Source organism: Phocoena sinus, chromosome 1 (assembly GCF_008692025.1).
Source record: "Phocoena sinus isolate mPhoSin1 chromosome 1, mPhoSin1.pri, whole genome shotgun sequence".
Lineage (NCBI taxonomy): Eukaryota > Metazoa > Chordata > Mammalia > Artiodactyla > Phocoenidae > Phocoena > Phocoena sinus.
In genome coordinates, this window is record NC_045763.1 from 89,453,280 (window position 1) to 89,479,255 (window position 25,976).

Sequence of the window (25,976 nt, forward strand, 5' to 3'; positions counted from 1 at the left end):
TGTTTTTTAAATTCATATCTCATTTATATTTTTTAGATATCTCAACTTTTTGTCTAACTTTGGTATCATTTTTTCTAATAGGACAAAAAGAGATTGCCTTCTTTAAGAACAAGGAAGAAATCCAGTTATTTAGATATAACTGCTTGCTTGTTAGTTCATTTTTCATAGCTATGGGAAAACTGTGCTTAGTACGTTCTTAACTATTTTTTGTTGATTAAAAAATGGATAGTACCTTTGATTTTTCTTTTTCTCTCTTTTTTCTTTTACTTTTTAGAATACTGAATTGAATTATGGTCAGGAAAATGAAAAGTGCTAATTTGGGACTTAATGAATTATTTTTCTATTGCCAGCATAAATACATATCTTAGGATAATTGCTATAACATTGTTGCCAATTATTTTATTTATGGAAAGACTTCTTTCACCCCATTGTTGTTGTAACAGTTACTCTTAATTCCCATGTTTTTTATTAATACTTGAATTTTTAAAAATGGTGAAATGATGAGGTGTTACATGGGGCAGTTGTCCATAATATTATAGTCATAATTCTTCACCTTTTTCAAATTTTCACCTCATTATTTTTTTTAAATCAAGATTTGTCTCATGAAAAATAAGTTCAAGTATAAATGAATGTTAAGCTCAGAGTTTTATTTTTCTGATTATTTTCTCATCTTTAATGTATACACATTTTAAAAAATAATTGCAGTGTTTGTGCTCTACATTTTTTTGCTTGATGGGGAAAACCTTGGGTGGTTTAGGCAAAACAAGGATTGAATTGTAGAGATTAGATGTATCTAAGTGTTGAGATTTGTTATACTCTTGGTACTTACTGGTGTTTTGGCCTTTGGCCATTGGAACAGCAAGAATCTTTGAAACATCATTGAAAAATAGTTGTGCATGGGAAATCTATATATATATACAGTTCTCTCTCTATATGTTACATATGTTACTTTTTTAGTAATTAGAAACACAGTGTCTGCCTGTTGTAGACCATTAAGCAATGTGAAATGTGTACGAACAGGAGAGTTCTCCTGCAGTCTTACTCATCCCTCCAGGCAACCATCAGTTTAGGAGATTTTGGCTTCAGGGTAGGCTTTACCAGCCCCATTAGGACAGATTGGCCAACTGGAGATGAAGGTTTCAGCTGTTAGAATGTGGTATCTATTAAGTCAGTGATTTTTTTAAACCAGAGGTGAATATTAGTGATACCTGTTTTTGTTTTTTCCCCCAAATACCTAGGCCTTACAACCTTTCTGGCTGAAATCAGAGTTTTCAAGGGGGAGGCTCAGGCATGTATATTTTTTTAGAAGTGATTCTCATATATCTAGTATATATCACTAATTAATAACCAGTATACTAATTCACTGTGGGCTTTTAAAAAAGGTTTTGCTCATTTTGAGACTTTCTGCTTGCAATTTTTTATTGTTGTTGATTTTATTAGCAGGCCTTTTCTCTTTGTTTTGGACTCCTATACTCCTCCGTGTTGGGGTGTGAGGAAAAGTGAGTTTTGGGGTAGAAGGCACCAAGTTGTAGCACTTTGCTCTCTTTTCCAAAAGTCTGTTAACCTTTAAACATTTTATTTCTGTCTTATGTGTTTTGAAACTGATTATAAATGGTGCCTGCTAGAGAGTCACAGCTCTTATTCATTTAAAAAGGGAAAGTGAGGATGAAGATATATTTGAGTTTATTTGCATTTTATGTATCTCTCTCTTCCCATACATAGCTCTCAAAAATTATAAAATTTAAGTGTTTCAATTTTCAAAGATACTCTTTGAATTAATTCATTTAACGGATAACCAAATTTAAAACATATTAATTATAATAAATGTTTGGTTTTGGATTTGTAATAACCTTCATTTTAAAAAGTAATGTGAAGTTAAAAGAAATTTTAAAAAAATTTCATGTGGTTGCAATTATCTTTGAGTTTTTGCAATTATCTTTGAGTTTTTAAGCCCATAGAGCTTCCAGAACACTGTTGTAGAATACAGTAAAAGAACAAAGGCTGCGTTCTATGTGGAGGACCTGCCCAGGGCAGGATGGTGAAATCTCCAACAAGGGGATTTACGTTAATTACACAGAAGAATTTTATATTGACATTTTTAAGGACAGTAATCTAACACTTTGAGAGGTTATGACTATATGGTTGGTTCATAGTGGGTGTTCAGTCAGTGATTATTGATTGACTAAATAATATACATTTACATAAAGAGAATTAATGACAGTTGGACTAAGGATCTATAATGCTAAGAACTGGCTTCACTTTTTGACAGACCTATGGCTCTACAAATACTAGGCCAACATTTGATGGTTCAGGTTGCTAGATGCACAATCCATGTTATGGAGCAAGACCCTGCACTCCAGTCCTCCAGCCTCTCTTCTGTATCAATGGCTTAGCATTCTTTGCTCAGAGATAGTCCTGAAGCATTTAATAGTTTAAGGACTATTTACTCTCAAAAATTTTTAAGTTCTTAAAAATTTTAAGATCCATAAAATTTATTGGAAAATGACACATTTTTTTCCTATTCAGCCCCAGTGCTTAAGGGTCCCCCAGGATCAAAAATCTTTACAACCAACATTTTTATTACTTCTTATATTAATATTTGTCTCTGTTAAAATTTTTGTTAAAAAAAAAAGTGAGGGTTTATTTATCTTTAGCTATACTCATTTGGAGGGGTTATAAAAGTTTTTATTTTGTAACATTTGGTTAAATCAATTTGCATAATTGTCATATTAAGTCATTTTGAAAGCAGAATTAATTATGTTAACTATGAACATTTGTGAACGGTTAATATATGAAGGCACTCTATTGATGAGGCACTAATAGAAATAAAAATATATTAAATGCAAAGTGTAGTAGATATAGTGCCTGTCTGCCCTTAAGAAGTTTGAAATATAATTGAAAAGAAATATTTATCAAATACCTGAAAAGATGAAAAATACAAGACCTAAGTAACAGAGTACTGTAATATAAAAAATATTAGAAAGCTATATGTGATGACCAAGGGAGTGCTGTAATCACCTATTATATGGTCCTAAAGGAGAAATTGATTGCTTTGGACAGGAAAGTTTGGTAGCAAAGGAGCAATATGGAAGATTTTGGGGTCGACTAGATAGGGAAGATAAGGGGAACAAACATTTATGGTAGATAGGATATCATGTGTAAAAGTATGAATATGGGAAAGCATAGGAATATTTCTAAAGTAGTGAAAAGACCAGATTGATTGGAATGGAAGATGGCTTGGCAAAGTGAATTGTTAGAAATAAGATTTAGCGTATTACAAAACTTCTTGTAAGCATTCGTTATGTCCTTCTTTCTTTTTAACACCAAATCCATTCTTTGACCCTAGAAAGAATTGGCCCTTAGTAATAACTGGAACAAAAGCAGATTTAAGTTGTTATGAAAGGTTTGGGGATAAGGAGTTTAAATCTTTTTCTCTAGTACAAGAACTAGCAAACTATGGCCAGAGCAAATACTGCTAGTACCCTGTTTTTGTAAATAAAGTCTTATTGGAACACAACCATGCCTATTCATTTACATATAGTCTATGGCCGCTTTTATTGAGCTGAGCACTTGTGACAGAGACTGTATGGCCTACAAAGCTAGAAAAAACTGAAAATGTGTACTGTCTGGTTCTTTACAGAAAAAGTTTGCACCCACCTTCTTTGGATCCATGGGTCTTCACTATAAATAATAAATAATAGGGTTTTTCAACTACCGAGATTTGGGGCCAGATGATTATTGTGGGGGAGGGCTGACCTGTGTATCATAGGATGTTCAGCAGCCTTCCTGACCTCTACCTCATAGATGCCAGTAACATATATTCTTTCCCCTGACCCCCGCCCTCCCCGATCCCTCATGTTATGATAAACATGTCTCCAGACATTGTCAGATGTCCTCTAGGGGTCAAAATCACCCTCCGTTGAGAATCACAAAATATGTGAATATCATAAATATGTGATTTTTCCTATATTAGTGATTTTCTTTGAATACTAAACATTTCTAATTTTATTTTTACATAAAAGCTAATTTTTGTTAAATTTCTAGTTATTGGCAGAAGAGTAACTGAAGAAAAGCGAGCCTTCTAATCCTTCTAAAGGTTTTACTTGCAGGATGTTAGAAAGTACAACCAGCATAGTTTTTCTTCCTAAAGAGAAGATTTTCCGACCTGTCTCATTCCCCACATTGCCATTCTCTATTGTTTTTATTGAGAGACAGTACGGTATAATGGAAGAAGCATTGGCTTTAAGTCAAGCAAGAACTCAGTTGCCACATCTGTAAAGTGGTAATATCTAATTCATAATATTGTTAGGATTAAGTAAAAGTATATATAAAGCCTCTGATACATAGGCTGTGAAAATGGTGGTTGCTGCTTTTTATTTTTTTAGTTACCTTTCCCCCAGTTACTTTCTCAACCAGTGAGTTCCCAGTGGTTCACTTGTTACCCAGTGAACAAACTGATGCCATGTGGTTTGAGACCAGGCCTTGGAAAGGATAAAGAAACTTGTTATACATTTTCATGGGTTGGGTTTTTTTTTCTTTCTTTCTTACCTTATGGAATCTCTAGGTCCACTTTTTGGCAATTAAAATTTCCCTATTTATTCTCCTAGTCTCCTATCTTAGATAATACACCTGTCTGTAAAGGGAGTTATAAGTCAGTCAGTTATATGTTGGAAGCAGGATAGCATAGTGAGTAAAAGCATGGACTTTCACGCTTGACTTCCTGTGGTCACTTTAAGTTTTGCTACTTACTATGTGATCTTAGATAAGACATTTAACCTCTCTGTGTATCAGTTTTCTAATAGGGCCATTACGAAGAATGAAAGGAGATAATGTGATAAAGTGCTCAATTTAGTGCCTTGTGACATAGTAAATGCCGTATAAATGTTTGGTATTATTAGTATTTCCTCATATGCATAGTGTCATACAAACCTGAAAATTTATATGAAATAAAATTGGATTGTGTTATGAAGGGATGTTTTACATTTTACTAGGACTAAAATGTAGCATGAGCTTTTTATTTTGTTCTTATTCTTTAGGTATTACATGAAACCTTCCCTAAACATACATTTCTGATGAATGGCCTAATTCAAGGAGTAAAGGTAGGATCAATCATATATATATATATATATATATATATATATATATATATATATATATATGCATGTACACAAACATGCACAAATATACTTATGTAAATATATGTAATTCTGCCAGTTTATTAAGTTAGTTGATCAATCTCCTAAGTATGAATTTTTACAATTGGAGTATATCTTGGGGGATTACTTAGCACTTTTTAAATGAACTGGGTTTTAAATATGATTTGACTTACATATAGCCAACTATGTATAATAATGATAAACCACATCATAACAAATTTCCCCTGTGTTTTATGTGTTGGCACTTCCATTACAAAGATCTGAGTGCTTTTTGTAAACTAGCAACAAGAATATAGATTGAAGAGAAAAGAACTATTTAAAAAATGCATGAGTATAAAATATATCAATATGGTAAAGTTTTGATTATTCTACATATTCTTTACTCTTGGTTCCATTTGATCAACAAGTTTATAAACTGATAATTAGCATATAATATTCCTTCTAGAATTGCTAGAGTTGTGGTTGAGAATTCATTAGAACGTTTTGTGTTTAATATGCTACCACAGCCCGCAGATGGTTCTGTATGGTCTTGGGAAATTGAAAAATTATATACAGACAAGAAATAAGTTGTTTATCTAAAGTTTGGTGATATACTTATTTTAGAAATAAACTTGTTTAAAATTCTTCTGTGGTAGTAAAATGATTTATTTTTGGCTCATCAGTATACATAGTATATGTATTTTCTTCATTTAACTTTTTTTTAGGGTTTGTTGTCATTCCTCAGTGCCCCACTTATTGGTGCTCTTTCTGATGTTTGGGGCCGAAAATCCTTCTTGCTGCTAACAGTATTTTTCACGTGTGCCCCAATTCCTTTAATGAAGATCAGCCCATGGTACGTGCACATTCAGATTATAGCAACTAAATATCAACTGTTAATTGTTTTCTGAATATTCCCTTATTTCTTCCACTTATTTTCCCATCCTATCTATGTAGGTTTTTAATTTATTTTTCTAATACATTTATTCTTTGATACAGATAAAAGGGCCTTTAAAAATATAGTAGCTAAGTAATATAACAGTAAGTAATAAAGTTTTTTGAACTAGATGCCACTATAGGAAGCATGTAGACTACCAGCTAATCTGCTTTTGGATTTCACAGCCCAAATTTCAAAACAATATTTTAGGTACTGGATAGGGTTGCTAACTTTTTATTTTCTTTTTTTTTTTTGCGGTACGCGGGCCTCCCACCGCTGCGGCTTCCCCCGCTGCGGAGCACAGGCTCCGGACACGCAGGCCCAGCGGCCATGGCTTACGGGCCCAGCCACTCCGTGGAATGTGGGATCCTCCCCGACCGGGGCACGAACCCGCGTCCCCTGCATCGGCAGGCGGACTCCCAACCACTGCGCCACCAGGGAAGCCCTAACTTTTTACTTTCTTAAGTAGGATGTTAAACACAAGGTTTATCATCATCTATATTAATTAGGAATAGATTTTGTTGTATATCAGTAAAGTCCCAAATAATCTTTTCTTAAAAACAAGGAAATTCACTGCTAATTTCTCTCTCCATATAAAATAAGTCTGGAGTTGAGTAGTCCAGAGCTGGTAGGGCAGTTCCCGGGAACCAGACTTTTTCTATCTTCATGCTCTGCCATCCTCCACTATCACCTCACTGTCCAGATGGCTGCTTAAGTGAGCTCCAGCTGTGTCACCTTCAGGCAGAAGAGATGGAAGGAGTGGCTACAAAGAGCATACTGCCTTCCTTTAGGGAAACTATGGAATTCCCACCCAACTTCTGCTTGCGTCTGTTTGGTCAGATTTCAGGCATACGCTGCTCCTAGTTACAAGAGGCTGGGCTCTTGGCCACCCTGATTAAAATCAAGTCTTCCACTGAGGAGGAAGGGAGGGAAAGCTCACAAGGAGAATGATTTTCCCAAGATAATAGAGTCCAATTTAGTTGTAGATTTTTTAATTCTTTGACTAATATTCTACTCCACTTGAATATTAATGTTAGTTAATTCTATATCATAGATCGGCTGTATTTCCATGGTGAATCTAGAAAGGTCAGGGCTATTTATGAGGCAGGATCTTCCTTCCTCTCATAGGTGAGATATAACTCTGAAGGCCAAACCCTTGATGAATGCTAATCATTTAAATGAAATCTTACCAAACAAATCTAGGGCATGAACAAGTTATTTGCTGGGGAAAGCAGCATGTTAGAAAAAAATTGGTAAGCAATAAAGTCCCAGTGGCGTGATATTTTGAAAGTGCAATATGATTTCACTTGATTTTAAAAACTAAACATCAGCATTACAATAGAGACTTCTTATTCTCAGCCAGGTATTTTTGAATCATGTATAGCAAAATGTAATTTGCTTTTTAAAATAGCTTTTGTTCATTTTATTTTGGACACTGCCATACGGGTTGTTTTGCCAACATTTGAAGAACTAAAGAGAACTTATGGAAAAACATCTAGTTTCTATATATAGACTCAAGATAAATATAGACTAACTTGTCCCTCGGTTTTATTTACTGGATTTTGTTTTTTTGTGTAGTACTGTGATGGGAAATTGTAATAGATGAATTATAGTAGACTCTAGTTTGTTGCTATTTTTAGTAGAAACAGTAACAAAGCCACTTAACAATTCAACAATTGGGTAAAAAATTGACCTGAATACATTTTTTAATTTTAAGTATTCCCGCATAGTAGCTGAGTTGCTATCGAAGGCCCACATCTAGCCCTGTTTACATAATATCTGGGGCTTATGATTTATAGAAGAATTAATCTATGAACTGTTCTAGTAAGCTGTTGACTGAAATTAGCTATTCGTACATTAGTTCACTTATAAAAATGAAGATTAAGGTAATAGTAGTTGTTTTCTAACCATTTCTTGTCAATTGTCTTTCAATCCTAGGTGGTACTTTGCTGTTATCTCTGTTTCTGGGGTTTTTGCAGTGACTTTCTCTGTGGTATTTGCATATGTAGCAGATATAACCCAAGAACATGAAAGAAGTATGGCTTATGGACTGGTATGTATTTTTAATCTGTACCTTTGTGTCTGCTGAAAAACACCGTGTTATTGTCTTTTATTACAAGGAGTGCAAGCCTTTGCATTATAAGATTTATTTTTGCATAAGTACATTTTATAATAAAATCATCCATTAGACTACATTAAATTTTTTTTCAGTACAAAGCCATGTAAGTTTTGATATTTTCATTCAGTCAGTATTAGTCACACATATCAGATTTGAAATTACAGTGGAATATTTTTACCTTATATAAGTTCTTTTTAATAGAATACTAAAAGAACTATTTAATATGTAATGAGTTTTAAAATTACTATTATTTAATGGCTAATCTAAAATATAATAGGTTAACACCCATCTCAGGGATCCCAAACCTTCTTGGTGGCTTTCTGGGCCACACAGAGTCTCTCTCATATTTTTTCTTTTTTCTTTTCTTTTTTTTTTTTTTAACTTAGCTTTTTTAATAATTAATTTTTATTGAATAATTCTGACATAATAACATTAACTTCAAGGTGCACAAAGTGTTACTTTGATCCATTTATATATTGTAATAGATTGCTGTTATAGCTATATTTATCACATTACATAATTATAGTACAATATTGTCTATATTCATTTAACTTTGCATTGGATCTCTTTGGCTTATTTACTACTCCTTGCAAGTTTGTCTCTCATATTTTTTTGTTTTTGCTTGTGGACATGTGTTTATATCACTTTTAATGTGGAAGAATCATTTATAGCTAGATTCAGCCCACAGGCAGTAGTTTGCCAAATCCTGGACACTTAATGTCTATCGAATCTAGAAATAAAATAAGTTAACAGATCACTGTTAGCCAGAAGTAGGACAGTGATGAGCTTCAGCAGATAGGGAGCAAGCATCTTTTGTTAAATAAGGACTGAATATTGTGTCAGGTTGAATCTTACTTTTATGAGAGTCTGTTGTCTTTGATTCAAAGATCAAAAAACATAACAAAGAATCATGGAATTAAGAGGATTTAGAGGGAAATACCTATAGTGAGAAACATACCAAAAAAACTAATGATCAGTTGTAAACTCAAGAACATTAAATGATATGAAGTTAATGATAGCCAGGATGTTTTTAAACAGCTTTATTGAGATATAATTTACATACCATAAAATTTGTCCATTTTATGTGTATAGTTAAATCAATTTTAGTAAATTTATACAGCTTTGCAACATGCCCACAGTCCATGTTGTTTCTGTTTTTTGCTAAAGTAATTTATTTTGTCATAGCCAAATCTTTGAAATTAATAGTTTCAACCTGGAAGCTTTATGTATTGAAGGCACATCTAGTAAATGACAGTTTCAATCTTCTAGAAATAATATGGCTGCAGATAAAAGGGAATAAAGTGATCTTTGTGGTCATCTTCTGTCTGGCCAGAAAAAAATAGCCACCAGGGAGGAGAATCGAGGAGAAGGGAAATGACATGAAATACCTGCACTCTGATTAGACCTTTGCTCTCTCCTATTCCCAGATACCTCACTGACGCTTACAGTGAGAACCATTGCCCCTTTCCCAACTCCAGTGCCAGAGCTCTGCTCATAACCCAGGTCTCTCTGAGACCACAGCCCACTGTTATGAATTTCTAGAGCTACTGTAACAAAATACGACCACAATATAGTCTTAGAACATTTCCATCAGCCCAAAAAGTTCCCTTGGGCCCATCTGCCATCCGTCTCCACTTTACCTCTGACCCCAGGCAATCACCAGTCTACCTTCTGTCTCTGTAGTTTTGCTTTCAATAGAAATTTCATATAAATGAAATAATGCAAAATGTAGTCTTTTGTGTCTGCACTTAGCATAATCTTAGGTTTATCTATGCCGATACATATATCAGTAGTTCCTTTTACTGCTGTGTAGTATTCCACTGTACAGGATATACCACATTTTGTTTATCCATTCACTAGTTGATGAACATTTGGGTTGATAGCTAGATGTTTATAGTTATTAGAATTTTATGTACTTGTCAAATAAGTGCTTGTGTAAATAAGCACTCCTGTGAAGTTTAAATCCTCCATGCAAAAGTCAGAAAGAGCATACAAACAGAATAAAGCACAAGAGTAGGGAGCAGAAGCTCATGCACCTATAACATTAATTTCTAATTATCCTCTGAAGAATGTGGTCTCTATCATTTGTTACCTGTTGTCACATCTGTTGTTGATTTGCAGGCCACTGTCCAGTAGGCCAGATATTTCTGGGATTAACTGTTTTTCTCCCCCTGTTTTCTATACTTTAATCTGCATCTTCACCAGACTTGTATGGGCTTCCTCAGGATGTTAGAGAGACATGGTTAGAGATGGGCTCAATGCCAAGGATGGATGATCTCGTTCTTCCTAACCCTGCCACCTAATGATGACCAAGTTCAGATTTGTGCTGCAGCTTAACACTATTACTGCTGAAAAGATAAACTTTAAAGTCTTTAAGCTTTATTTCAGCCAGCTTTAAATGTGTATCAAAGTAAACGTTCATTTAATTTTAACTTTAATATTGGGGGAAAAGTCACAGTGGCATTGGATTTCCTTAGACTATTGTTTTAGACTCGGTTCACAGAGCACTGTGGGATTATGGAGGCACCCTAGGGGCCAGCATGCCTGGCAGTCGGGGTGGGCTGGGTGTTTGGATGGTAATCCAGGCCCCCAACCCTTCAACTAAAACAGTTTTTTATTTTTAAATCTGTTTTTACTTACAAGTTTGTCAGTAGAATTTATTTAAACAGAGAGGGCTCCAAGGCTTAAAAGAAAGTTTGAAGCCACTATCTTAGAGGTTATTACATATTTTTTAGTTAAGAATCTAATTCTTTTCTCTTTCTGCAAAAGAAGAAAGTATAAGAAAACTGGCACAGGTAGGAGGAGGAAAGGGAAACTGCAGCAGGAGGACTGACATAAGTCAGAGTCTCTGTGGTGTGGAAGTAAAGGAGCCAGATGTCCTGCCTAATCTCTTTCTATTGATCTTGGTTTGTTGCAGGTTTCGGCAACATTTGCTGCAAGTTTGGTAACCAGCCCTGCAATTGGCGCTTATCTTGGGCGAGTGTATGGGGACAGCTTGGTGGTGGTCCTGGCTACAGCGATAGCTCTGCTAGATATTTGTTTTATCCTTGTTGCTGTGCCGGAGTCATTACCTGAGAAGATGCGGCCCGCATCATGGGGAGCGCCCATTTCCTGGGAACAGGCTGACCCCTTTGCAGTAAGTATATGCTTTTTCATTCACTTTGACAAAAAAATGAATGTGTGATTCAGCGCAGCATTAATGTTTTGTTGTGGATATTTCTTTGGGGAAAACATCGGGATGGATTTTTAAAAATATTTTGAAATACTTTTCAGAATACTTTTGGGGAGGATGAGAATAAACTGGGGGAAAAAAAAGACAACTAGGTATCTGTATATACACTGCCAGAAGATATCTCTGCATGTTCTTAAGAATAGTTTAGTGTTTTGATATAAAACCTTGTATTGGTCTGTTTCTTCTTCTAGTCCTTAAAGAAAGTGGGCCAGGACTCCATAGTGCTGCTGATCTGCATTACGGTGTTTCTCTCCTACTTACCGGAGGCAGGCCAATATTCCAGCTTTTTTTTATACCTCAGACAGGTAAAATTCTGTTCTACCAAGGTGGACTTTTCTTTCATTGTTGAGTGCCTTAATACAAAATATTTAATCTTGAGAGAACTTTAAGAGCAGGGACTTTTAGAAATGACTATCATTTTAAAAATAATGGCTCACTAGAATTAACCTCCTGTTCAGTGTGGCTGACGTTCCTTATGCATTTCTATGAAGACTTTTGGCTTAGGCAAAAAGAGATGATTTTCCTGTCAAAGTGTGTCATTTGAGCTTGTTTATGTTATGTGTAGCTTATACAGGTGATGGGATGCTTTAATCCATTCACCTGCTCCAGTCTTTTTGTGATTTAGAGCATATATTTGTAAAGCAGCTAGCCAAAATAAGAGCATTAGTTCTTTTCTCCTTGACACTAATCTTACTAGGCAGAGATTAAGCCTTTATCAGTACTTGTAAAAAGCACAAAATGGTGCAATATTTATTTTTAAAATGGATTTTGAATGCTTGATAGCGGTCTCCTATTTAGGAAATCAAAATTACGGGATTTAGATTTACTTAATCTAAGTTATGTAGCTGTTATTTTCAGTATCTAACACTTATTATAATTTTGGTCCTCAGTGAAAGCCAGATTCTTCCTCTGAGGAGTTCTTTGGTTACAAATGAATTGCATTTTCTTTTTCTGGCCGATTTAATGTTAATATACAAGTAGTTGCATTAGTATGGTATTTGTTATGCTTATTTTATTAATGTTACTTTTTCTGGAAACCTTCTAGATTATGAAATTTTCACCAGAAAGTGTTGCAGCATTTATAGCAGTCCTTGGCATTCTTTCCATTATTGCACAGGTGAGTTTCTTTTTCGTTAGAGGGAGAGATGTTCGAACGTTCGGAAACATAATTCTGTTAGTATAGGTAGTATTGATTAGATTTTGGGGACTGACACGAACTAATCAACATACGATGTGTAAACCAGAAAGACAGTTTATTGATTTACACTAGCGTATTCACCTGCATAAAATCAGAAATTTTACGTTAGTCTTGTTCTACTGTTGATTGATTCATTCAGTAAATATTTATTGAATACCTATCATGTGTCAAGCGCTCATGATCCCTGCTGTTGTAAAGTTTGCATTCTTGTGGGATAAGAGAATGAGTAAGCATGTCAGTGTAAACATATCAGGTGTAATGAAAACTATAGAGAAAAAGGGCACAAGGGATGTAGGGCGTGGCTGGGGGCAGGGTGTTATTTTATTTGGGAGGGTCGGGAAGGCTCTGCTGATACAAGTGACATTTGAGCAGAGAACCAAAGGAATGAGGAACAATCCACTGGAATACCTGGAGGAACAATCCACTGGAATATGCCAGAACAGAACTACAACTCTGAAAGACAATTCCTGGCATGTGTAAGAAAGAGCCAGGGGACAGTATGGTTCTGGTGGAGTGAACAAGGGAGAGAGTGTCAGGAGATGAATTCTGAGAGGTGGAGAGGGACCAGATTGTGTGTGGCCTTCTGGGTCATCATAAGACTTGACAAGAAGATAGGAGGGTTTTGAGCAGAGAAGTGACATGAAAGTATTTTTATCTTGGAAACCCAGTTGGTAGCTGGTGGTTGTTTGAGGAATAAGATATTAATCAACAGAAGAATCGGGATTTTCTTAGGAGATATTTCATCTGGCCTTCAGACTATCTCAGTTCCACTCTTTCTCCTTTCTGTGGAAAAAACCGCTCCCATTTCTTTCTGTTGGGCTTTGTTTTTTCCAGACTCTGTAAACAATCTACTCTAACACTCTTTCCCACCTTAGATCCAGTCTACTAGGTTGCAGCTTTTTGTTTTATTCTACTCTTAAAATGGAAAGTAAAGTCCATTTAATAGTACTCTTGGATGTTTCACCATCTTGGAGGTAGGATTGCTTCTGCAGATCTCATCATTTATGAATTTCTGGTAGATTTAGTGATAGGCTTCAAATTTAAATTTAAATTGTATAATGTACTTCCCCCAAGGCCTCAGAAATGTGCTCTTTAGCTTTGGGGGGAAATATATTGTTGCCCATATATAAAAATAGCTTAAAAAAAAAACCTTTCTGAACACAAAGGAAAGTGTACTAAGACTATAGAGCTTGTTGAATTATCAAATGTTAAACTGACCTTGAATCCTGAGATAAATCCAGCCTGATCATTATGTCTTATCTTTTTCATATATTGCTGAGATTAGATTTGCTACTACTTTATTTGATTTAGATCTTAAAGAGAACAGGCTAACATTTACTGTAATGACACTTAAAGAGGTTAGTAGTTGTAAGGTCTTAAGTTCCGTTTCATACTTAACTGAGCAGGCAAGCTGTAGGTGGGCACCTAGTAAATCTGGGCACACTGTAGACTGCTTGAATGATGAGCTGAAGGTGCTTTAGAGGAAATTTTCCCTCTGCTCAGTAGGTTGCATCAGGCACAAAGGAATACAGGATGGAAAACAGTCCCTAAGAGCTCAGAATCCAGGAGGGCAGACATGTGAACTCAGGAGGGGGCGTGGTTGGGTTTGCGTTGGAAAGAGCCCTGCAGCAGCAGGGTCATGAGGGCTGTGAATGTGGAAGGAATGAGCCACGACCCAGCCAGCATTGCTAGCACAGCAGATACTGTAAACAGAAACATGGTCTACAAGGAATACAGTACTTAAATGACCATTCAGCTTTTGGGGCCTACATAGAAGCATAGTTTTTGAGATGTAAAATCACATTTCTCAAAGTGAGAAAATTAGTTGAACTTCAAAAACAGGTGAATAGGCATATGTAGTCTGCATGTAAATATTGATAATTAAGTTTATGTCATTATATGAATTAAAATATCAAGTAAAATTTATAGCTCCAAAGGAAGAAGCATTAGCTTATGCTCTCATTTATGGCAAGTATACAGTTGAGAATGACTTCTCCCCTGTTGACCTCTAAGTGAAAGACTAGTGTCTTTGACTCTCCTGCCTGCCTCTCTTTATTTTCTTGCTTGCTCTTGTGCCTTTGTTCCTGCCGTCCTTACTGCATCCCCCTTTCACCCCCTAAGTATACCTTCTCTGAGTTCTCATATTAACTTGGGTGTATCTCTATCATGGTACAGAATACACCATATTATGAATTTTACCTCTGTTTATTATTTTTGCCTCAGTAGCTTTGTGAGCTCTAGTAGAGCTCCGAGAGGATTGCGAGGTCAGAATTATATTTGTCTTGGTCACTCTAACACCCTGCAGTGTGCCTGCAGCCCAGCAGGTGCTAAATTAGAGGTCATTGGTTTTTTCCCATAGTGATTTTAAAACTTTAAAAAGTAGTAGTAAGCATTTAAAAATTGGGAGGTGTGATATGAAAATATGGAAATGCAGCTTCTCCCCCAGATGAGATGTGGTAACATGAATGTGACCTTCAGTGGAAGCCCCATGGTTGCTGTCCCCTTCGGGCCTTTGCTCTCTGGTTTGCCGTAGGCCCCATCACTTCCTTGGCACTAGCAGGCACGAGTTCACAACATTTGCACTCAATAAATGTTTACACGAGTGCATGGAGATAGTTCTACACATTTCCTCAGTGCTGTCACACACCTGCTGGGCATCTCACCCTTGACATGGCTGTGACTGCAGCCTGGCTTCCTTCCACCCAGTGCTGTTCATCTCGTTCAGTGGCATCACCACTCTCCTGGCTGTTGGGGCCAGGAACCTTGGTGCCATTCTTCATTACTTTGTTTCTCCTTCTCCCACATCTGGCACATCAGATGGTATCTCCTTTCACTTCTCTCCAAAACATATTTTGAATTGAAGCACTTCTCACCATCTCCATTACTAGGAGCCTAGTCTAAGCCAAGACCGTAGCCTCCATCTGGTCTGCTTCCATGTTTGTCTCCCTACGGCTTGTTTGCCACTTGGCAGAGGAATTGCTGTAAAGTGGGAATTGAGCCATAGTGCTCTCTTGTTTAATATTCCCTTCCTGTCACAACCAGAATGAAATCTAGGCTCTCGACGTAGCCCCCATTTCCTCCGTTCTCCATGTTGTTGAACACACTCCAGCCCAGGGCTTTGTGCTTGCTTCACCTGCAGCCGCACGCTCTTTGCCCAGATACTCACATACCTCCTCCTCCTCACTCAGCTCTCGCCTCAGATGTCGCCTCAGAAGGGCCTTCCCTGCACATCCTGGTTGGAGCAGCACCTCTATCACATTACCCTGTCTTATTTTCTTAGAACAGCTACAACCTGGAGTTATCTGGTTTGATAAGTATGCTTACCTCCGTTTTCCCTCTACTAGGAGGTAATCTCTTTGCTGACCAGTACTCTGACCTGGGTCAGTGCCCTCAGACCTAGAATAGCCATTGGATACAGTAGGAACTGGGCAAATATTTGTTGACCGAGTGACCAAAGTTGATGTCAGTTAACTGTTAATTAGCTGTGTCATCTTGGTTAAGTCATAAGTCATTTTAACCTTTACGACTTGGTTCTCTCTCTTGGTTCTCTCTGTTCTCTTTAAAATTTTTTTTTTTTTTTAAAAAAGAACTTATGCTAGGTGCTGGGGATACAAAGATAAATGAGAAGGAAGTCCTTGCCCTTGGGAGAGAATCGATGTCCCAGTTAGAGTATCATATACACAGGAAGTTTTTCTTCTCTGAGTGCTCGCTCTGGGTGAGTTCCCTTTCATAGCTGTGGTTGTTGAAGAATGTACTCCAGGGCTCTGTGCTTTGTGGAATTCAATCTCACGCTCACCCAATTTAAGGGAAAATCTCAGAGAGGAAAGCTATGAGTGTTAATTGTTCAAGAATCCTTAAAAGGATCTTCATTTGCTTCCCGCTGGCTTATTTGTGATTAAGCCTGATTAAACTCTTAAATGATTGTCTCAATTTAAAGAATTTTAAACTTACGCTTGATAATTTTGAGTATCAGCCAGTCATCAAGTAGTGATATCCTGAATTATTTTCACTTCTTTCTCTATGGACTTAATAGCTATCTTAAGGGGTATGTTTAATACTAATGTCCCCAAATGCTGAATTTTTATTAACTTTGAGAGAAAAGCAAGAAAACCCAATTCATAATGTTGTTTATTAAATGTGCCAGGCACAATGCTAAGTATATCATTTCATCTAACTCACATGACAGTTTTGAAATAGGTACTATTATCACAGTCTTTTAAGAGACCAAACTGAGTTTCAGAGTGAAGTGACTTGCCCAGGGTCACATGGTTAGAGCCAAAATGATGATTAAGGCTGTTTTTCCCAAGGCTGTGTTCTTAGTTATTAGCCTACAAGTCATACTTGTTAAACTGATCTACTGTTCATAAAAGCATCAGCAATAGGTTAATTTAGGTGAAGGGTATATGAGTTCACAAACAGGATATACTGTTTCAGCTTTATTTAGTCAGGAGAATAAGCGTTTTGGATTAACTTGGACCTGTAAAAACTTTTTTAAAGCTATTACATAACAGGGATCTCTAAACCATGAGTTAGAACCTTTCAACCCTACTGTTTACAATTTCTGATTTTAAGTGGTCCTCAATAGAAATGTACTGAACACGAAGTTCACCTTTTCTATTTTCAGTTTTCTGACTTTTCCCCTGAATCTGGATCTGTGTCAGCAGAGGCACCTTTCATCTGCTTATATGACCTGGAGTAATGGTCTCAGATATATTCAGGGCAATTGTTGCTGAAAAGCCAAAATGTAGAAAAGTGGTAATAGTCCTTTTATAATATAGATTGAAATAGGTCACCAAATAGCTTTTTTCTTTTCGGTATTAAAAAGCTTATTCTATTCTAATAAGCCACTTTGATTTTTCATATTTTCTAGACCATAGTCTTGAGTTTACTTATGAGGTCAATTGGAAATAAGAACACCATTTTATTGGGTCTGGGATTTCAAATATTACAGCTGGCATGGTATGGCTTCGGTTCAGAACCATGGTAGGTACAAATATTTTAATTTTCTTAATTTTGGTGTTTGCCGTGTTTTTGTTTTTTTCAGCTTTATTGAGGTGTAACTGACAAAACTTTTATATTTCTTAATTTGCTTCTCAATTAAGGCTTAGACTTTAATCTCTTAATATGCTTTTTTTCTCTCTCAAAGTGTATATAACACAGGTTTCTCACTTGTGTATTTGTATACTCTATAGTGGCTTGAGGATAGCAGAGTGACATTTTGTATCTCAGCAACTAGTTGGGTTTTTGAATGAGATGGAGTTTTTCAATTTCTAATGAGCATTTAATCCAGTTTAGTTTGTCAGAAAAATACATGTAATCCCAAAGCAGCAAGGTTAGGAAAAAAAAGTTGAGTAACACCAGTTATCATTACTGATGGCAAACCAGAAGTCCAGTTGTTTTGGTCCCGGCTTTATGCTGGGAAAGCTCTCTGCTTTTCTTGCCAGTCTGGTTTCCTGCAGGGAGGTGATGGTAATAGTGCTGCTGTCAGGTTGCGCATGCACACCTTTGTGCTCAGGTATTAAGGACTGAACTCCACAATGTGCAGTAGTGTTTCATTCAGCTGAACACATCATCTCTGTTTGGACTTGGATATGAGTAAGCACCAAGAGTGTGTTTTGATGGATGTTTTATTTTTCTGTCTAGCCTTGCAAAAGAGGTGCTCACAATTTATCGAAAACATTTCTTTTAAACATCAAGCCAGTAGCACATTTAGATCAAATTAGTGATTTCTTCGCACTGAATCACAGGTCTCTGGGAACCCTGCCGTTCTGCTAGCGAACGTTTGGAAACATTTAATGATGTTTCTCAACAGTCTCTCCCCACCTGCCCAAGTCCTGCAGAAATAATACCCAACACACTTTACAGTTTAGATGTGATGTGTGATATCCCAATTCTACATTGAAGCCCACAGCATTCTTGTGAATAAGTCGTTGTTTTTCTGCTTTCTAGAAGAGTAAACGGGGTTAGACTTTTAAGTGACTTGTCCAGTCACATAGGAAAGAAGGAAGAGCAAGTATAGTTTTCCTGTACCACAGCCATTTCTCTTACTTGATTTTAAGTATGTATTTTGACTTTGACAGGTACAATGGAGAGTAATAATAACATACTATTTTTGTTTTGCTGCTTTTGATTGCAGGATGATGTGGGCTGCTGGGGCAGTGGCAGCCATGTCTAGCATTACCTTTCCAGCTGTCAGTGCACTTGTCTCACGAACTGCTGATGCTGATCAACAAGGTGAGTTGATAAGACCCAATGATAATTATTTAAAAATACAGAATATTCTAATCCTCTGTTCTGTCTCTTTCCTAAGTTCTGAAACATAAGTGTATCTTCAGGGTAGAGAATTTTAAATTGCTTTCATTGTACTCAATACTCTGTAATGGCCCAAATGGGAAAAGACTCTAAAAAAGAGTGGATATATGTATAACTGATTCACTTTGCTGTACACCTGAAACTAACACAACATTGTAAATCTATTATACTGCAATAAATCTTTTTTAAAATAAATAAATTGCTTTCATTGTAAAGAGGAAAAGCGGATTCTAGGGTATTATCCTTAGGCAGATAACCTTGTCTCACTGTGAATGTGTGGCCCTGTCTGTTCTTTTGCTAGAAAATTAGTGATGAAGGTTAGTCACCTTATATTCACTAACCATTTATTTATTACATAAACAATATGCTATGACGTTCTAGACATCTCAGGGATACGCAGATAACCCTTTCATTAACACTGTATGTTTGTCACCTAAGGCACACAGAAAATGTATTTTTATTGTCTTACACTTTTGTGGCAGGAACACTTAATTCTTAAAATACTAATAGGTGAGGAATAATTCTTTGAAAAGCCTGTTTATGTCAAAAGGAAAAACAGGGGCATTACAAAAGAGTGGCAGAGGACACTTAGTTACAAATAAGGAAAGGCCTGTGGCCAAATCAAGCTGCATTTTAAATTTGGGATAAGATCCCAGAGGTAAACAAAAATCAAACTCTGTAAAAAGGGGCTATATTTGGGGTCTTAAGTAGCTGCTTGGGGACAGAATTTTTAACAGCTGTGCTTATGAACTCATGCTGATTTTGAGCCAACATTTTTTTTTTTAAAGGAAATACAGTGCTTTTGCCCCCTTGTTTCTACATTAGACCTGAGCTTACATTTGCATCAGATAGCTCACTATACTTTGTAGAGCTTCTAAGTAATTTTGATGCCACTGCAGTAAGTTGCTAGTGTCTGGTAAGTTTTGCCTTTAGAATAAGTGATTTCATGTTTGTATCGGTTCTAGGGTAGGAAAAAATAAGTGGTACACTAAATAACTTGTTTAAACAATTCAGGTGTCGTTCAAGGGATGATAACAGGAATTAGAGGATTATGCAATGGTCTGGGACCAGCCCTTTATGGATTCATTTTCTACATATTCCATGTGGAACTTAAAGAACTGCCAATGACAGGAACAGACTTGGGAACAAACACAAGCCCACAGCACCACTTTGAACAGGTAATTATAAAAATATAGTTCATTTGGCTGGATTGAAAGGTGATGTTTTTTGGTCACTAAAGCTTTTATTTGAGATTCTTAGATTGAATAAAAACACTTAAAACCAAAGCCTAAGGGACTATGTCCTCCTATATACGTACTTCTTTATAAAATTGGCTGTGTGTCCTTTTCTTCCCTGGATAATTAAAAAATTACTTATGTATTCTAGTTTGTCTTAGTATACCTAGTGGCATAGGTAACAGCCATTTGTCTATACTACTGTTTGTCTTTCATCTGAGGCTTCTGGAATGTTAGAGGTTCCCTGTATCAGGTCTGCCTTCTGTAGAAGAGTCAGTTAGGTGCTGGTAAACATCTTTGTTCACTTGCTCGCTATACTCCCCTCCATACAACTGAAAACATTAACAGCGAAACACATTACTTTAGCCAGTACAAACAACTCATTAGTTCCCTTGTATTTAGCAGAGTTCTACACTAATCTTCTAACCAGTTAAGACTACTTTTAAATAAAAAAGAATGTTTGTCTGTGGGCTCTACACAGGTAAAACTGGCAGTGCAAGTTTTTGCTAAGAATGAATGTGATTTGGGGCTAAAACACAGGTCTGTTTGATTCTTCTCATGGTAACGACATTATCTGTGTTTTCCTTACTTTCAGTCACTAGAGAATGTAGTTACCTTTTTAACAAAGAAAATGGTAATTGATTCTGCTACTGTAGTTAATATTATATGCTACTTGATTTTACTTGTGAGATCTCCCTGTTTTCCTCTTGAACTAACAAATTAAGTGAACGTTCACAGAATGTGTTCAGATTTTATGCTATAAAATGACAATATATTTTTGCATGTATTTGTTTTTAAAAAATCTTTTGGCTGTTTCTTGGGTCAGCTGTTATCCCCCAAAATTTTACGTTGAGAGTGTGACAGTGTTTCTTTTCCCCTTGAAAAGGGAATGTTTTTTCTAACTGTGGCTTTAATGAAGAAAGAGAGGAGTCGTTGGCTTATAATTCACAGCAATCAGTTACTACTAAAAGATAAGCAATTTCTTGTTATGAACAAAGAAGTCTTTGCAAAAATCCTAATTCTCTTTTCCTTCCTCAGAATTCCATCATCCCTGGCCCCCCCTTCCTCTTTGGAGCCTGTTCAGTACTGCTGGCTCTGCTTGTTGCCTTGTTTATTCCGGAACATACCAATTTAAGCTTAAGGTCCAGCAGTTGGAGAAAGCACTGTGGCAGTCACAGCCATCCTCACAGTGCGCAAGCGCCAGGAGAGGCCAAAGAACCTTTACTCCAGGACACAAATGTGTGACAACCGAAATCAGGAAGACTTTTCTATCAGCACCCAGGTCTTAGTTTTCACCTATAGTTCTGGACGTACATTCCATTTCCATCTACAATGTACTTTAAGATTGTCTTAAGAAATGTATCTGCATGAACTCCGTGGGAACTAAAGAAAAGAACTGGACAGTTTTCCAAAGATGTTACAATTTCTTTTGAAAAGAAACCTTTTGTTTATTAGCACCAGTTTCTTGCCATTAAGCTTTTTGTTTTATTATACATCCTTTAATTAAAACTTAAAACGATATATGTAACTTCTTAGATACTAGCAACGTCTCTGCTACCATTTCCTTCAGGTGTTGAGCTTTAACTATTTATGCTGACTCGCAGTGAGACAGAGTAGGTAGTATAGTGTGGAACTGTTCATTTTAACATTGTAAAATCGTGAGTCAGATTTTAATATTGTAAAATCTTGGGTCAAATAATTCAAAGCCTTAATGCAGATGCACTAAAGTAAAGAAATGGTAAATGAACTATTTGCATTTAAAAAACGAAACTCTTAAGAAAACTATATTAAATCTGAATCATGTTTCAAGCTTGTTTGTAGTAATTTTATTTTAAACATTATTCACTACTGTTTTTGAAATGAGAAAATATCAGCCATTTAGAATTTAAATTGGGGTGTTTGGAGCCTGTAAATCTAAATGCTGGCTCGCATTTGTTCCCCGGCTACTTATACTATACCACTATTCTTTTAATGTTTGCATAATCATAAGAACCTCAACACTTGAATACATAATCTAAAAATTATATAGTAAAGCTGGTAGCCTTGAAAATGTCAATGTGATATCTATATGTAGATAAATATATATAGTGGCCTTTCAGGACTGTCACAGTAACACTTTATTTACAGAGCTAATGTTTGTCCTAAATTTTCAGGACCCTAGAAGAGAGCTTTATACAATTACTGATGTGAATTTCTCTAAAGTGTATATTTTTGTGTCCAGTTATATTATTTAAAAAAGTGTTACTTTGTAAAAAATTGTACATAAAGTATTGTATAGTTTACACTGTTTTCATCTTATGTGTGGTTACTGCTTAATGCTTTTTAAACTTGGAACATTCACTATGGTTAAATAAGGTCTTAAAAGAAATGTAAATATTCTGTTAATAAAATTAAATATTTTAATGATTTTTTTTTAAAGAAAGTCTTGATCTGTGATTCCCTTATGAGGCCTGTTTTGGCTTTGTTACTATATTTTTACAGTAACAAATCAAAGCATTATACCTTCTCCCTTTGAATCCATTTCATTTCCCTCAATAAAATACTGTTGTAGGAAGACAAAAGCAAAGAAATGAAAACTTAGTTCATAAATTAACTGTAAGTACTTAATTTTCTAAGCACAGGTGTTGTAGGTCAGTCCTATGTTTGTTTTTACATACTGTTTACATGTCAGATTCCCAAAATATTAATACTTTATTAACAAAGCTCACAGTTTACAGAAATACATTAAATGCAATATTTTGATTATTAACACATGTACAGCTGCACACAGCAAAACAATTTCAAATAAAAGTTTAAGAGGTAGAGCAAATAATTGGCACACTCGAAAGTCTGTGTATATATATTTAATACCAAAAAGACTGATATCAAAATGATCTCTATATCTTTTGGGAATTCTCCCAGTTTTCCATGTGTGGATATGGAAAAGGATATCTATATTTAAAAAAAAGAGCTACCTGTATGTCATGTATCCTATCCAAACCCTTGTCACAAAGTTTTATATTACATACTATTTACAGGAAAGATTCCAATATTGCCAGAAAGTTTCTTTCCAGATTATTAGTGCTTTCAAGTTATTATAACTGAGTATTCTTACTAATATAGTATACCTAAATGACAAAAAAATATATATAAAAAGTGACTACCTAATAACGGTTATTAAATTTTTTAGTTTAAGACAGCTTGTGGTTACCAGCAGTTTCAAAAGTATCATAAGGAAAGGCTCAATACTGTGGCTTCATAAAAAAATTAGCAAATATTTTTTGTCTTACCATGGAAGCCAATAACATTAGTAGGTCATCAATATCCTGAAATGTCTCTCTTCCTCATCTGCTTAGTAATAAGGTCCTTGAAAATATTTTTTTTAAGTATCACATGAGCATGAGCAATCTCTGCAAACAAAATGATTTAGAGTTTTCTTAAGAGAATGCTACTCTACTGGATGGCTGTCTGTAAGAAAACAAAATGCAACCCTGTCATCCTGGGTGAATTTTTTTAAATTACCTCATTTTTCCCAAGGAACAATTCTTATTTGAAACTTTTAATTACAGGGAAGAGAAGAAAGTTGTAACTTCTAACATTATTCATTTTGCCTATTTTACTAATAAGCAAACATGAAAATGAACCTATTTTGATATAAGCAAAATGAATATTCATGATGCTCTCAGTAAATATTTTGTGTAAGTACTAATTTTTAAAACAAATATTCCACTAATACAGATTTAACTGCATAACAAACAAAACTCCAAATGAAGGAGAAAAACTGGATGACTGTAGACTTCCAGGAAGCATTAAAATCCATAAACTGCACCTCAAATGACTAAAAGCACTTTGTACCTAATCTGGTCATGTAATTAGACTGTCCAAGATTTTCTGTACAATAAATTTATCAAAATTACTTAACAGACTTATTCAAAAGATAATTTAAAGGTTTCAAGGAAAATATTTACTTGCTATGAAGAATTTATTCATTTAAGGTAATTTCAGGACTTTTCCCTTTACTGTAAATATCAATAATATATCTCAAGAGATAATTATTTTCCCTTAAAATTCTCAGGTGGCAAATTTAAAACTTATTGTACTAATGAAAATGATAAAATGAATTGACAGCATTCTTTGGTTTCATACTAGTATATATATCTAAGCATGTTTTAATTAACTGAGTTATTGAATATGATTAGAATGTCCCTTACAAGGATCAACTCTTTCCTTAGAACTTCTGAGAATTTCTAAGGATTAGTTTAATAAAATTCATACTATTATTCTACAAAACACCATGTTCCAAACTAAAAAGAATCTTCACCCATTCCCTAGTACAAATATGCCCCTCTAAACTGCATAAACGACAGCAGTACTTAAAGGATCCAAACAATCTAATACAGTAGCTCAAGTAAACTTTGAAACTTGCTTATTCAGAATTTCATCTGTGTTGTTTCTATATTAAAACCATGCTGAATTTCTAAAATTTCAATAAAAGTAAAAGATGACACTAGGATTAACTGTTTGGTAGCTGCCCAGGGAAATATGCTGAAGATGTAGAAGGGAGCACTACGGGTTTGGAAGATGTCTGTAACGCTCCTAAAGTGCCGTCTTTTTGATGGTCTGCAAATGAGGACAAAAAAAGATTATCTGCATTCACTTAAGTCTTTATATAATACATTTAATTAAACCACAGTGTACAATCCATTTCAGAAATGTCTTCTCACCTGGATTATTAAATAGATTTTGGTTGAGCCCACGTAAAGGAATGCTGTCTTCCCTTTTCTTCAGATATTTGGATTCCAGCCCTAAATTTTCACCACTTGAAAGGAAAATAGTAATTATTTACTTATTTTAACAAAGTCTTACTTTCTCTTCAGTAAAGTTTGAATGTTTAATCTATATACATACATACACTATGTATACAATAATATAAGTTATATTTATAGCTTTGTTCAAAACAAATCCCATTTTTCACTGGGTTCTTAAGCAAATAATTTATCTATTCATAAGCCAAAGTATACTTCTTCCCAGTAAAGAGTAAGTTATCTTTTTCCTTTGACCAAAAGCTCCTCAAAATTTTGTTATGCTTCAAAGTTGTCATTATTAAACATTAATACACATTGTACAATAATGAATTCTGGTCGGATGAATACAAATATGAAATTTTGAAAAAACAAAGGAGGGGATATTTCTGTAGTTGTATTTTTCCTCTTTCAACCACGATATTCCTTCTTTCTAAATCTGTCTAGTATTAACAGTTTCTATATTAGTACACCTGCAAGAAGAAGTTCAGGGCTCTTGCAAAACAACGACATTTTATCTTTAAAATTAAATGATGGTCTTTTCCCAATTTTCAGAAAAGAATTAAGTGGCTGAATAGGTGTCTTTTCCAATCTAAAATTTTTTCTTTAACCTTTGCCACTTGTTACTAGCTGACAACAAAGCAAACCAATTCTAAACAAAAATCTCAAAATAGCTGAATAGTCCCAATTTTATGGACACATGATTATGTTTGATTTTGTACCACAAATATGATCTGTAAGTAAAATTGTTCTTAGTGTGTATGATGGAGGTAAACATATAAACATGGTGTTCTACCATTAATATGAATTCTAGGTGCTCTGCCACTAACAAATATGAGCTTAAATATAACAAGCACATACATTTCAGGACTTCAAAGAATTCTCACTTTTAAAAAACAGAGGCTCATAAACATTAGCTATTTTAATACTCATCGTGGTACTAATTTTAGAGGAGCCAATGAGTGAAGACAGCTGGAATAAGAAGCCTCTTTGAGCCATGACAGTAATTTTTTAGTTTGCAATATACTGG

The 25,976-nt window shown here is 35.3% G+C and overlaps 2 protein-coding genes across 2 annotated transcripts in view; one reads left to right on the top strand and one right to left on the bottom strand.

Moving 5' to 3' along the window:
* Positions 1-22,571, top strand: part of MFSD14A (major facilitator superfamily domain containing 14A) — a 38,268-nt gene extending 15,697 nt beyond the window's left edge. Inside the window, exons 3-12 of the mRNA XM_032624849.1 lie at positions 5,037-5,099; positions 5,861-5,988; positions 8,008-8,122; positions 11,106-11,324; positions 11,612-11,725; positions 12,466-12,537; positions 17,489-17,601; positions 18,755-18,852; positions 19,945-20,108; positions 21,204-22,571. Coding sequence (XP_032480740.1) covers positions 5,037-5,099; positions 5,861-5,988; positions 8,008-8,122; positions 11,106-11,324; positions 11,612-11,725; positions 12,466-12,537; positions 17,489-17,601; positions 18,755-18,852; positions 19,945-20,108; positions 21,204-21,410 — 1,293 coding nt within the window. The 3' untranslated portion in view covers positions 21,411-22,571. The remainder of the gene's footprint in view (positions 1-5,036; positions 5,100-5,860; positions 5,989-8,007; positions 8,123-11,105; positions 11,325-11,611; positions 11,726-12,465; positions 12,538-17,488; positions 17,602-18,754; positions 18,853-19,944; positions 20,109-21,203) is intronic.
* A 94-nt stretch (positions 22,572-22,665) lies between these two features.
* SASS6 (SAS-6 centriolar assembly protein) overlaps positions 22,666-25,976 on the bottom strand; it is a 51,948-nt gene continuing 48,637 nt past the window's right edge. Inside the window, exons 16-17 of the mRNA XM_032624839.1 lie at positions 24,869-24,963; positions 22,666-24,764 (exon numbers count right to left, since the gene is read on the bottom strand). Coding sequence (XP_032480730.1) covers positions 24,658-24,764; positions 24,869-24,963 — 202 coding nt within the window. The 3' untranslated portion in view covers positions 22,666-24,657. The remainder of the gene's footprint in view (positions 24,765-24,868; positions 24,964-25,976) is intronic.